The sequence below is a fragment of the Elaeis guineensis genome, chromosome 5 (assembly GCF_000442705.2).
Source record: "Elaeis guineensis isolate ETL-2024a chromosome 5, EG11, whole genome shotgun sequence".
Lineage (NCBI taxonomy): Eukaryota > Viridiplantae > Streptophyta > Magnoliopsida > Arecales > Arecaceae > Elaeis > Elaeis guineensis.
The window spans coordinates 3,062,933-3,076,341 of NC_025997.2; the positions used below are offsets into that span (position 1 = coordinate 3,062,933).

General features: G+C 45.3%; 1 protein-coding gene across 1 annotated transcript; it reads left to right on the top strand.

Moving 5' to 3' along the window:
* The first annotated feature begins 3,244 nt into the window (after positions 1 to 3,244).
* LOC105044427 (heat shock 70 kDa protein 4) lies at positions 3,245 to 7,429 on the top strand. Its single transcript, XM_019850712.3, has 2 exons — positions 3,245 to 3,588; positions 5,493 to 7,429. Exons 1-2 carry the CDS (start codon positions 3,375 to 3,377, stop codon positions 7,223 to 7,225), a joined length of 1,947 nt encoding a protein of 648 aa, XP_019706271.1. The 5' UTR covers positions 3,245 to 3,374; the 3' UTR covers positions 7,226 to 7,429.
* Positions 7,430 to 13,409: the final 5,980 nt, after the last annotated feature.

A 13,409-nucleotide genomic window follows, 5' to 3' on the forward strand; every position in this document is an offset into this window, starting at 1 on the left:
CAGTATCTTGTACCCATCTTTCATTTGAAATCATTAAATTCTTTAATCCCGAGAGCTTTAGTGAAGGGATCGGTTAAGTTCTCCTTTCCATTAGTGGACATATCACGATCATTAGTGGACATAAATACTCCATTAACTCTATGATTATGGCCCGATAATTGGGATAATTGCTCTTTAGTGCCATAAAAAGCAGGACCACATGCTCGATGGTTACATCTGAATTATCTATAAAATGAAGGTAAATAAATAGCATTAGTAGGATACTTCTGAGCTGAGATTCTGCTATTCAAAATTTTTATCTACTGTTCACCACTCTCTACTGACTTAAGTATCGGAGGGTCCCATCAGATACAATTTCGATCAATGAAGACTTCTTTTGCAGGTGTTATTCTTCGACGACGGATGCAACAGAGATTGGCCGCAACAATAGCGACCTGGTTCTTCGCAGCATCATCGATAAGACGCTCGATGTCGGTGAACGCCACATAGGAGGGGGTGGTCCGATTCCCCTAGTTGTTGGCGATGATCTCCACTAGATCGATTGTGCTGCCTTACGCCAACACACGAATAGGTAGTCCCGAGATCGATCCCGATTGTCGGACCCTCTCCTTTCTGGGCCATTGCTTCGATCTGATCGAAAATCACTCTACAAGAACACTGGGATGGAACATAAGAGGAATGGAGCGCTAGGGTTTTCAGAGAGAGGGAAAGTAGAGGCGAGATGAGAGTTTTGAAAAAAATCAGACGTAGAGTTTCTAGAAAGTTCAATCGGTTAGATTCTTTGTTCTAACCGCCCAATTGTATTGGACGGTTTCAGATCAGCTGGCTTTCCGCAGGAAGATGTCCCACTCGATTGCTTCTCATGAAGTCGAAAAATTTATATGACTCGATGCATACAAATGGTCTTGCAAAGATAAACCCCTGAACTAGATTGGATTTGAATTGGACTTGGCCCACATTTGCAAGTCCTACGCCCAGTTTGACAGTTTTTCAAAAAAAAACATATTCAACAATTTCCATGTTAACATATTTTTATTTTATTATTATTATTTTTTAAGACGATACATCACCATGAGGAAAGCTACAAATTTTTATAGTAAGTAGGGTGGCAATTTGATTCAATCTATCGGATACCTAATTTGATCCGATCTGAATGGGACAGATTTTATCCGATCCGATTAAAATTTGGAGCAGGTATGGTTTTAAAAAAAAATTGAAGTGGATATGGATTAGATATAGGTAATAGTATGTCCCACCCTGAATCCGACACGATACACACACATATCCAAATACCCAATACAAAACCTAGCCATCTAAGCTTCCCGTATTCAGCCGCTCCGCCTCTCCTAAGCTTCCATATTCGACTACTCCAAGCCTCCCATCTAATTGGGACTCTTAAGGATGGAAAGAGGTGAGGAAAAATTGGGAAAAAAATGAAGAAAAATCAAAGAAAAGAAAGAAAAGAGGAAAAAATTGAGAGGTAAGTCCTTTTTCTATATAGATTGTTTTTTTTTTCTTTTTGCTTCATTTTCTTTTCTTTTCATTATCTTTGTCAGAGACCTGTGGGAAAGGAGAGCACTTAAGAGAGATTAAATGGTTTCCGAGATTTCGATTGGATTTTTTTCTTCAAGTATATGGGATTCTGTCCGAGTTGTGGTGGTGTGAGTTGGTTCCTTGAGGTTTTGAGAGTTTAAACTTAGTAGAGCATGATATTTTGTAGGATTGGGGATTTTTGATTGAAAAGATTCTTCTTTGATTACAAAATTTTTAATTTATAGGGTTCTGTTCCATTGCATAATTTTTTTTAAAAAATTATATAGAGATTTTAGATATATCCAATCCGATTCGATCCGATCCGTTTTTGGAGCTCGATCCGACCCGAGATAGATATAGAGCAGATATAGATATGGGTTTTTTCCTAACGGGATGGATATAGATATCAGTCGATCCGATCTATTCCCACTCGTACTAGCAAGTAAATGTTGCAATGGTGGCAAGGAGGTTGACCAGCTAGTTTTCAAGTTGGCAAAGTTCTTGCTATATCCTTCAAATCCCTCAAATGGAGGGCCAGGCGCCAAGTGATCCAATGACCCACGAAATAATGCCTGTTAAGCATTCACCCCACTTTTTCTACATGTGAATCCACATGCTTGGATTAGCATTAAGGTTTACCATAAAAAAATTATTATTATGAAAACCAAACTCGTTAGCCTCACATTTAAGACTGGCAAAATATGATATGACTCATTAATTCAATCTGTATTTAATCCATCATAAATAGATTTGAATTTAAATTAAATAGATTCAAATCATAAATAAATCGATCCATTTAATCTATTTAATATTTGAATCATATTTAGATTTCAAACATCTGATCTGTTTAATCCATTTAATATCTAGATCGGATTAAGTCAGATAATCTATTTAACCTATTTAAGATCTATTTAATTTACTTAACATATTTCAAATCTATTTAATCTGACCTATTTAAATCATTAAAAATTTATTTAATATATTTAATCTATTTAATCTAATTATAATAAACAGATTAAATAGATTGGATTGGATTATCTGTTATTAAACAAATCGGATTTGGTCTAAATTTTTTTATCAGTCTAATAGACAGGCGAATTTGAATTACTAATTTTTTTGATTTGATCTGTATTGATTCGATCTGTATCCTATCCAATCCGATCCAATTGCCATCCCTACTTATATCATATTATGACAAATATCTCAGAAAAAATCATTACATAGCTTTTGTTGTTCAAGCCAGATGAACAAGATCAGCAGTGGAAATGTAAATCTAGGGGTGCATGTTTAACCTAGTGGGTAGGCGACAAAATTATTTCTAAAATGCATGTTTATTCTGAAAAAATCTAATAAAAATTATTTTTTCAACAAATTTAGGCTGAGTATAAAGTTGGTAGCTAGATGTTGGAAAGTTAATATTTCCTTAATGGCTGCTGAGTGCGGAGTCAAAGTAGAATGCCGCCGTGATATACTTTTCTTCGTCTCCATGTGCAGACCGCGTTCACATGTGCGCTTGAAATCCTGATCCCTTGGGACAAATTAAGGCGGTTCGGCGTGATATTTTCAAATCCTCAACCAATCAGAACTCGTCTAGAGTACGAAAGGTCCAAATATATCAGGAGCGTCCGTAGCCGATCCAACGGGCATCGAGGAATAGAAACTTCTAGAATAGCATTGCTCCAAAACTATATAACCACCACCCTCTGCGCTCTCCCTCCACCGAGTCTGGATATAGGGTTTCTTCTCTCACGGGTCAAGCCACCGGCTCTTCTTTTCTTTTTTTTCTTCTCTTTTCTCCTCCTTGTTAGGTTGGATTAGATTCGAGCTCTAGATCTATAGAAATGGCCGGCAAAGGCGAAGGTCCGGCTATCGGGATCGATCTCGGGACTACCTACTCGTGCGTGGGTGTATGGCAGCACGATCGAGTGGAGATCATCGCCAACGACCAGGGGAATCGGACCACGCCCTCCTATGTGGCGTTCACCGACACCGAGCGTCTCATCGGTGATGCTGCCAAGAACCAGGTCGCCATGAACCCCACCAACACCGTATTCGGTGAGCATTTCATTCCCTGATGTTCTTTTTCCTCGGATCTGTCGGTTTCCAGCGGTTTTCAGATCCGAGTCGGTGTGGATCTGGAGCTTGTGGACTGTCTTTTTCTTGTTCCTATAAGATTTATCGTGGTAGATCTTTGGTAGAAGAGCCCTATTTTTTGATCTGACGAATCCAGGGTTCTGATCTGTTGTCACCTAATTGATCTGGTTTGCGTTTTTTGGATCTGTGGTTTGGATCAGATTTTGATACAAACCGGATACACAGCTGTAAATTGTGCTGCATACGAATTTGGATCCGGATCTAAAGAATTTTGTCGGATCCGAATCTCGATGCTGATACAGAACTATAAATTTTGCTCGTACTTTGGATTGTAATAGTTATGTTTTAAGCAGATGATTTCTTATTCTTAGTAAAATCTGTCACGCTGCAAGATGATGTAATTTGAAATGTGTCGCTATATTTCAATAATTAATCATTTCTATCAAAAATGACCACTTTTCTTTGATAGAAATAAGAAATGAATATGTTTTATTATTTTCTTTATGGTATTTTTAAATTTTACGATATAAATAAAATAATTAATTTTTTTATTCTTTAATAATTAATAACCTCTAACTATTCTTACATTAATATATTTTTTACAGGTTTTTTAGAGAATTAGATGATACATGATTATTGTAAATTAAGAGCATCATGGAATTTAAAGGATGGTATTTAATATAAAATTATTAATATTTTCATTATATTTTTATTATTATTTTTAGTTTGAAGTATTTTTAACATAAATTCTGGTTCGACTGATTGACACCACAGACTTGATGGTTTGGACACTTGGCTTTATCAGTCTTGGGTTTGGGTCGGATAACTATCCTATGCCCACTTCTCATCCTTTATTATTATATCATTGGTGTTAGATTTCATTTTTAAATTCTTCTTGTAATTTGATTTCTATATGAATTAGTATCAGATTATGTGTGATTCAAATAAAAAATATGGATATAACTAATATTTGACTTAATTTCGTATCCATTTAGAACAAATATGGATATACTTAATATCTTATTTTTATTTATATTCATTTTTGACATCCATTTAATATCTGTATCCTTATTCGTGTTCATCGTACAAAGTATTAATATGAATATGAATATACCTGTATGCAGGAGATGCTAAGCTGAGATTCTTGCTGACCATCATGTGTGTATGGTCGTCATTTTAAAGTGCTCTGTTTTTTCAGTAATTGTTGTCTAGTTGTTTTACAGCTTGTGGTTTGCTTTTCTCATATAGCTGACAATAACTCTGATGATTCCTTTGGCTGCAAAATTTTGTGAATGCATTACATGATTAGTTAGATAGGATGAATATTTCTCTTACCGTCTAACAATAGTCGGATGATTCCTTTGATTGTAAATTTTACAAAAAATTAGATTGCTATATGTTTTGAATATTTTTTAAATGATTTCATTTAATAACATAGAGGATGAGCCTTGGTGTAATAGTGATGTTATTCCATTATGACTTGGAGGTCGTGAGTTTGAAATATGAAAACAGCCTCTGGGTATGTAGAGCAAGGTTTTGTACATTCGATCTTCCGCTGACCTTGTAATGCAAAAGCCTCATGCACCCTTTTTTTTATTTCATACGTAGGATATTCTGTTTCTTTTTTTTCCTGCTTTACCTGTGCATATATTTATTTGTGGCATTAGCTTATGTAAATATGCTTGGAGGACAACATTGTGATAATCTGTCTTGATATTGTCAACAATGCCATGCGTTAAGTAATTAAATTTCTTAGACACATCGTTGATGTTGTTGTTGTATATGATGCTGTTTGTTCCTGTTACTTTAGACTGCTGCAGTTTCTAAGGTTCCATCATTATTCTAACAAAGACATACCCTTGCAGATGCCAAACGATTGATTGGACGGCGATTCAGTGATGCTTCTGTGCAAAATGACATCAGACTCTGGCCCTTCAAGGTCATATCTGGCCCTGGAGATAAGCCCATGATCGGAGTCCAGTACAAGGGGGAAGAGAAGCAGTTTTCAGCTGAAGAGATCTCTTCTATGGTGTTGATGAAGATGCGTGAGATAGCAGAGGCATATCTTGGCTCTTCTATCAAGAATGCTGTGGTCACCGTCCCTGCTTACTTCAATGACTCACAGCGGCAGGCCACCAAGGATGCCGGTGTCATCGCTGGCCTCAATGTCATGCGTATCATCAATGAGCCCACAGCTGCTGCCATTGCCTATGGTCTTGATAAAAAGGCTGCCAGCGTTGGTGAGAAGAATGTTCTCATATTTGACCTTGGAGGTGGTACCTTTGATGTCTCCCTCCTTACCATTGAGGAGGGGATCTTCGAGGTGAAAGCCACCGCAGGAGATACCCATCTTGGAGGTGAGGACTTTGACAACCGAATGGTGAACCATTTTGTTCAGGAGTTCAAGAGAAAGCACAAGAAGGATATCAGTGGCAACCCTCGGGCTCTTAGGAGGTTGAGGACAGCCTGTGAGAGAGCGAAGAGGACCCTGTCATCCACTGCCCAAACCACAATTGAGATTGATTCCCTGTTCGAGGGTATTGATTTCTACACGACCATCACCCGAGCCAGGTTTGAGGAGCTAAACATGGATCTTTTCAGGAAATGCATGGAGCCTGTAGAGAAGTGCCTCAGAGATGCTAAGATGGACAAACGCTCTGTCGATGAAGTAGTCCTTGTTGGTGGATCAACCAGAATTCCCAGGGTTCAGCAATTGCTGCAGGACTTCTTCAACGGGAAGGAGCTCTGCAAGAACATCAACCCAGATGAGGCTGTTGCCTATGGTGCTGCCGTCCAAGCTGCCATCTTGAGTGGCGAGGGCAACGAGAAAGTACAGGACCTTCTTTTGTTGGATGTTACACCGCTCTCCAATGGTTTGGAGACTGCTGGAGGAGTCATGACCGTGTTGATTCCAAGGAACACCACCATTCCCACCAAGAAGGAGCAGGTCTTCTCCACCTACTCTGACAATCAACCTGGCGTCTTGATACAAGTCTACGAAGGAGAAAGGACTAGGACTAAAGACAACAACTTGCTGGGCAAGTTTGAGCTGTCTGGCATCCCCCCTGCTCCAAGGGGTGTACCTCAGATCAACGTGTGCTTCGACATCGATGCCAATGGCATCTTGAATGTCTCAGCGGAGGATAAGACCACTGGTCAAAAGAACAAGATCACCATCACCAATGACAAGGGAAGGCTGAGCAAGGAGGACATTGAGAAGATGGTGCAAGAGGCTGAAAAGTACAAGAGTGAGGATGAAGAGCACAAGAAGAAGGTTGAGGCCAAGAATGCTTTGGAGAACTATGCGTACAACATGAGGAACACCATCAGGGATGATAAGATTGCATCCAAGCTTCCTGCTGCCGATAAGAAGAAGATTGAGGATGCCGTTGAGGAAGCAATTCAGTGGCTTGATGGGAACCAGTTGGCTGAAGCTGATGAATTTGAAGACAAGATGAAGGAGCTGGAGGGCATCTGCAACCCTATTATTGCCAAGATGTACCAGGGTGCTGGTGCTGATGTGGCTGGTGGCATGGATGAAGATGGTCCATCAGCTGGTGGTAGTGGTGCTGGTCCCACAATTGAGGAGGTTGATTAAGGAGATTTAATTCTTATGGACTTATGATTTTTCAAGGGCTATTTGGGTTAAGTATTGAGGGGTATCTTGTTTGATTAGTTTCACAGTTTGGCCCAATTATATTAGAGGCCATGTCTTTTCACCTTTCTTTGCCATAGGGGTTGAATGCTGTCTCAGTTATTTTTGAAATCCAATATATAGCAGTTCTTCATATTTTTAAATTAATTGCTATCTTGTTACGCGAATGATTGTTCTCCCGGTATCTGATAAGTTATGGTAAGCAGGCTCTGGTTTGTTTAAGATATGTTAAATCTGGTTTGCTTGAGATGTTGGTTAAATCTGGTTCGCTTGAGATGTTTGTTTCTGGTACGCCGGACAGGGTCATTGTGTAATTTATCAATGAATATTGAACGGTATATTCTATTTCTGCAATTCTTAAAGTCCTATCTTTATAGGAAATCAATTATTACTGAAATAATACTGTCCCTTTAGGAACACTATTTGTCTGTTTTTGATAGATGATTGTAAGTTTGTGGAATCTTTTCCCTTTTTTTTCCCGCAAGACATCGTCAATTCTCCCATAATATTATATTAAAATCATCCCAATCTAAAGAACATTGTTGGGATATACCGATCAATCCCTCTCACACCGACTCACCATCGGACCCACCTGATCGACGCCGACTCTATCGACCGCACTGACCGACGACTGCCGACATCGTCCGATCGAATATATGTCGGTCGGACGGACCCTCTCCATTCCGACTGGTCCGAACTGCGGAGCTCGATATCCGACTCCCGCAACGCGCCCGACTGACCGCGGAGGTCCCTAGGTCTTCACCCGACGTCCTACGATCAAATGTCGACGTATGATCGGTCGGCTCCTTCGAACACCGTACGGTGCTGAGGCCGCCGCCCTAACAAAGACGTGCGGCGCATCCGCCTGGGACATTGTCCTACCCAAGATATGGGTCAACTCTAGTAATTTGACAGTCCCACGGCGACTCTGACAGCCTCCGACGATTTGACAACTCTCCCATTGTCTGCGCATTAATGACACACCATGCCGCGCTCTACTATAAAAGGGGAAGGCAACAGTGCTGGGAGGAGGTTCCTTCGAAACCCTTGGGCTTACTCTCCCCTTTCTCTCTCGCTGAGCTCTTTGATTCTTTTCTACTGTTGCCTAGTCTCCTCTCTGACTTGACCGTCGGAGGGTCCCCGCCGAAGTCACCTCCGGTCAGTGCGGACTTCTTTTGCAGGCGCTCGTTCCCGACGACCAGCGATGAGGGGATTGCCCAACAGATTTGGCCCCAGGTAGAGGGGGACAGGGATCACGACCCCCACAGAATTTGAAACATCCTTTCGAGATGACAATAACCAGAGCTCAGCATCGAGAGCCACCGGATCGGCAAGGCACTCTTCCCGTCAGGAAGAGGCCTCTCTCCACCCTACATGGCGGAACCTAGCTCTCCGCATCCCGTGGTGACCACGGAGGCACAGATCGCGGCGATTGTGCGGCAGATGACCGTGCTGACGGACGTGGTCAAGAGCCTTCAACAACAACCAACCCGGTTGCCACACTCGCGATGGAGCAACGGCGGCACACCTGATGCCCTCCAGGAGCAGCCACCGATGCCTGCGCCGGTCTCCATCCCCTCCCAGGAGCAGCCGTCACGGCACTCCCACCGAGGGGGGGAAAGGCGGACACAGCATGATGCCCACCAATCCCGACGACCGTCTCCTTCCCAGCTGGAACGAGCAAGGAAGGAGAAGTGGCCGCGGACACCGTCCACCTCCCTCTCAGATTCGTCGGAAGACTCCACCCCGGGGTCTCTCAGCACCGACGGGCCGACGACTACGAACGCAGATTCGAGAAAATGACCGTCGGCTTGTCCAGCTGCAGGTGGATGGACAGAAGTCCTCGAACGACGTCGACTTTCAGACCACCCAACCTCTCTCCCGACTCATCCTCGACGAGCCGATCCCTAGTCGGTTCAAGATGCCTCATGTGGAGCCCTACGATGGCTCCACGACCCAGTTGACCATCTGGAGAGCTACAAGGCTCTCATGATGATCCAAGGGGCGACCGATGCCCTTCTCTACATCGGCTTCCCCGCCACACTTCGCAAGGCCACCAAGGCCTGGTACTCTAGCCTCCGCTCAAGAAGCATCCACTCCTTTGGGCAACTCGAACATGCTTTCGTGGCCCACTTCAGCACTAGCCGGAAGCCCCACGGACCTCCGACAGTCTTTTATCCTCAAGCAGGGAGAAAATGAGACGCTCCGACACTTCGTGACGCGATTCAACGCGGCCACGCTCGAGGTTCGGGACCTCAATGAAGATATGGCTATCTCAGCCATGAAGAGGGGCTAAGGGGGTCTCGATTCACATACTCCTTGGATAAGACCCTCTCCCGGACATATGCCGAACTGCTGGAGCCGCGTACAAATACATGCGCGCAGATGAGGGAGCTTCCGACCGACGCCTGACTGAGGCCAAGAGCCCGAAGGAGAAGCGAAGGAAAGGCGGGCTCCTGCCAGCCTAGAGGCCCCCGACCAACAGACATGTCTCACCCGAACGACGGAGCCCGAGATCACCTCGACGGAGGAGTCCGAGCCGACACGTCCCAAGTATGACTCCTATACCCCTCTCTCTGCTCCTGTGCGCAGATTTTGATGGAGATCGAAGGAGAAGAATATCTGCGACGGCCTCCGCCTTTGAAGGCAAAGGGCCTCGACCGATGAAAGTACTATCGATTTTATCGGGGCCACAGCACAACACGGAGCAGTGCATCCAGCTCAAAGATGAGATTGAGGCCCTCATACGACGAGGTACCTCGACAAATTCCGACGGAGCCCGTCGACCTCCAACGACCCAACCGACTGAGGGAGGGCGAATAACTAACCAACGATCGGGGTCATCAACATGATCTCCAAACGAGCGAATCGGGGACGATTGCTACAGGGGAGTCGACGAAAAAACTGCGCCAGGATAATATAATCACTTTACGGATGAAGATGCTCGAGGAATCCAAACTCCCCATGATGACGCTGTTGTTGTCTCGACAAAATAGCTAATTATGATGTAAAAAGAACTCTCATCGATGATGGAAGTTCGACCAATGTTTTGTTCTACTCGACTTTCTCCCGAATGCGACTATCGACTGATCGGCTCAAGAAAGTCTCTACGCCCCTGGTAGGTTTCGCCAGAGATGCTGTCGCAGTGGAAGGAAAAATTACCCTCCCTATGATGGCTGAAACCGAGCCACAACAAGCACTGCCCATTTAACTTTCACGGTCGTCCAAGTGTCTTCGGCTTACAACGCCATACTTGGAATACCCGGACTAAACGCCTTCAGAGCGATAGTCTTGACGTATCATCTGCTGGTCCGGTTTCCGACTAAAAATGGAGTTGGAGAAATGCGTGGGGACCAACAACTCGCCCGACAATGCTTCCAAATCTCGACTCAGAGCGACGCACGGGAGGATTCCTGCCGATCGACAAGTTGGATCAACGAGAAGAGCAGGAACGGGGTGAACCGATCGAGCAGCTAGTTTCCATCCCAATAACAGAAAATCCCGAACGGGTGGTCAGAGTCAGATCGCAATTATCCGACCCAGGGCGACGGCAGCTCCTAGAGCTGTTGAAAGCCAATACCGACGTATTCGCTTAGTCGGCAGCGGATATGTCCGACATCCCCCCGAAAATAATGACCCACCGACTCAACATCAACCCTGGCATCGGCCGGTGAGGCAGAAGAAGCGATCTTTTGCTCCCGAAAGGCAGAAGGCCATCGACGAAGAAGTGGATAAGCTACTCGAGGCGAGCTTCATCAGAGAGACCACGTATCCCGATTGGCTCGCCAATGTCGTCATGGTGAAGAAAGCCAACGGGAAGTGGAGGATCTGCATCGACTACACCGATTTGAATCGGGCCTGCCTGAAGGACAGCTTTCCACTTCCGAAGATCGACCAGCTGGTGGATGCGACGTCCGGCTATCGACTGCTCAGCTTCATGGACACCTTCACTGGATACAACCAGATCTGGATGGCTCCCGAGGACGAGGAGCATACGGCTTTCATGACCGCCAAGGGCCTTTACTGCTACAGAGTAATGCCCTTCGGTCTGAAGAACGCCGGGGCTACCTACCAGCGACTCGTCAATAAGGTCTTCAAAGACCAAATCGAGCGCAACATGGAGGTGTACGTGGACGACATGTTGGTGAAGAGTGCGCAAACCTCAGACCACATGCAAGATCTCGAAAAAATCTTCTGCACTCTACGACGACATCGGATGAAGCTGAACCCAACTAAGTGCGCCTTCGAAGTGACCTCGGGGAAGTTCCTCGGGTTTCTCATTTCGCAACGAGAAATCGAGGCCAACCCCGAGAAGATCAAAGCAATCATCGACATGCGGCATCCGGACACCAAAAAAGAGGTGCAGCAACTCAACGGAAGAATCATCACGCTCAGCCGATTCATTTCTCGATCGGCCGAGAGATGCCTCCCGTTCTTCAAAATCCTGAGACAAGCAAAGCACTTCTCTTGGCCGGACGAGTACCGACGGGCCTTCGAAGAACTGAAGAAATATTTGACTTCTCCGCCCCTGCTTGTGAGGTCGGAGGTCGGGAAAATGCTGTATCTTTACTTGGCTACCTCCCCAGAGGTAGTTAGCTCGGTGCTCGTCCGAGAGAACGAGAGCCGAGTTCACCAACCAATATATTACATCAGCAAAGTGCTCCACGAAGCCAAAACTCGATACTCGAAGGCAGAGAAAATGATATTTGCCCTGGTCATTTAAGCACAGCGACTCTGTCCATACTTCCAGGCGCACGCTATCGTGGTTCTCATCGACCAACCCCTGAGAGCGATCCTGCACCGCCCTGACACATCAGGACGGTTGGCGAAGTGGGCTGTGAGACTGAGTGAGTTCAACATTCAGTACCGATCGTGACTTGCTCTGAAAGCCCAGGTTCTGGCCGACTTTATCGCGGAGTGCCCGACAACCGACAGAGCGTCGGAAGATGGGAGCCCCAAAGAGGCTGGGACCTCCAAATATGACCCCGATTCAACCTGGGTGTTGCACATCGACGGAGCTTCCAACGCTCGAGGAAGCGGGGTCGGGTTCCTTCTCACCGACTCGGAGGGAGTGATTACCGAGCACGCCTCCGATTCGACTTCAAGGCCTCCAATAATCAAGCTGAATATGAGGCGCTCATCGCGGGCTTGGGGTTGGCAAAAGAGCTCGGGGTCGACAGCCTCAAAGTCTTCTTCGACTCTCAGCTGATCATTGGGCAGGTCAAAGGCGAATTCGAAGTGCGGGATCCGACCATGGCCAGATATCATCAGAAAGTAAGAGATCTCGTAGCACCCTTCAAGTACTTCAAGATCTCCTACATTCCCAGGGTGGAAAATGCTCGGGCCGACGCACTCTCCAGGCTCGCGACATCAGACTATGGCACTTTGGACCGGACACTCATAGAAAGTCTCGAGCAACCAAGCATCGACAAGACTGAGGAGGTGCTACAATTGACGATCGAGCCGAGCTGGATGGATCCGATCGTTCAGTACCTGACCGACGAAACTAGCCCCGAAGACCCCACGGGAGCCAAACGACTCTGGTGGGCGGCTTCCCAATATGTGATGGTGGATGGCCGACTCTACAAAAGATCGTTCTCTCTTTCCTTGTTGAAGTGCCTGGGGCCAACCGATGCGGACTATGCACTCAGAGAAGTGCATGAAGGGATCTGTGATAATCACTTGGGGGGCAAATCTTGGCCTACAAAATTCTACGACAGGGTTACTACTGGCCCACCATGAAGAAGGACGCGGCTGAGTTGGTTCGAAGGTGTGAACCATGCCAAAGGTACACCAACATACAACACCGACCCGCCAACCAGCTGACTCCCATCGTCGCCCCGTGGCCCTTCGCCCGGTGGGGAATCGACATACTCAGATTTTCCCTCCAGCGTCCGGCCAACGAAAGTTCATATTCATCACGATCGACTACTTCACTAAGTGGGTGGAAGCTGAACCTCTGGCGCAAATCATCGAGCGGAAGATGGAAGACTTCGTCCAGAAGTCTATCATCTTCAGGTTTGGATTGCCGCACACTATTATCACCGACAATAGATGATAATTCGACAACCAGGACTTCAGAGACTTCTGTGTGAGATTTCATATCGCGCACAGGCTGACCTCAGTC

Coding starts and splice junctions, on each gene's coding strand:
- LOC105044427 (XM_019850712.3), top strand. CDS start 3,375: ATGGCCGGCAAAGGCGAAGGTCCGGCTATCGGGATCGATCTCGGGACT. Junction 3,589..5,492: donor CCCCACCAACACCGTATTCG/GTGAGCATTTCA, acceptor ATACCCTTGCAG/ATGCCAAACGATTGATTGGA.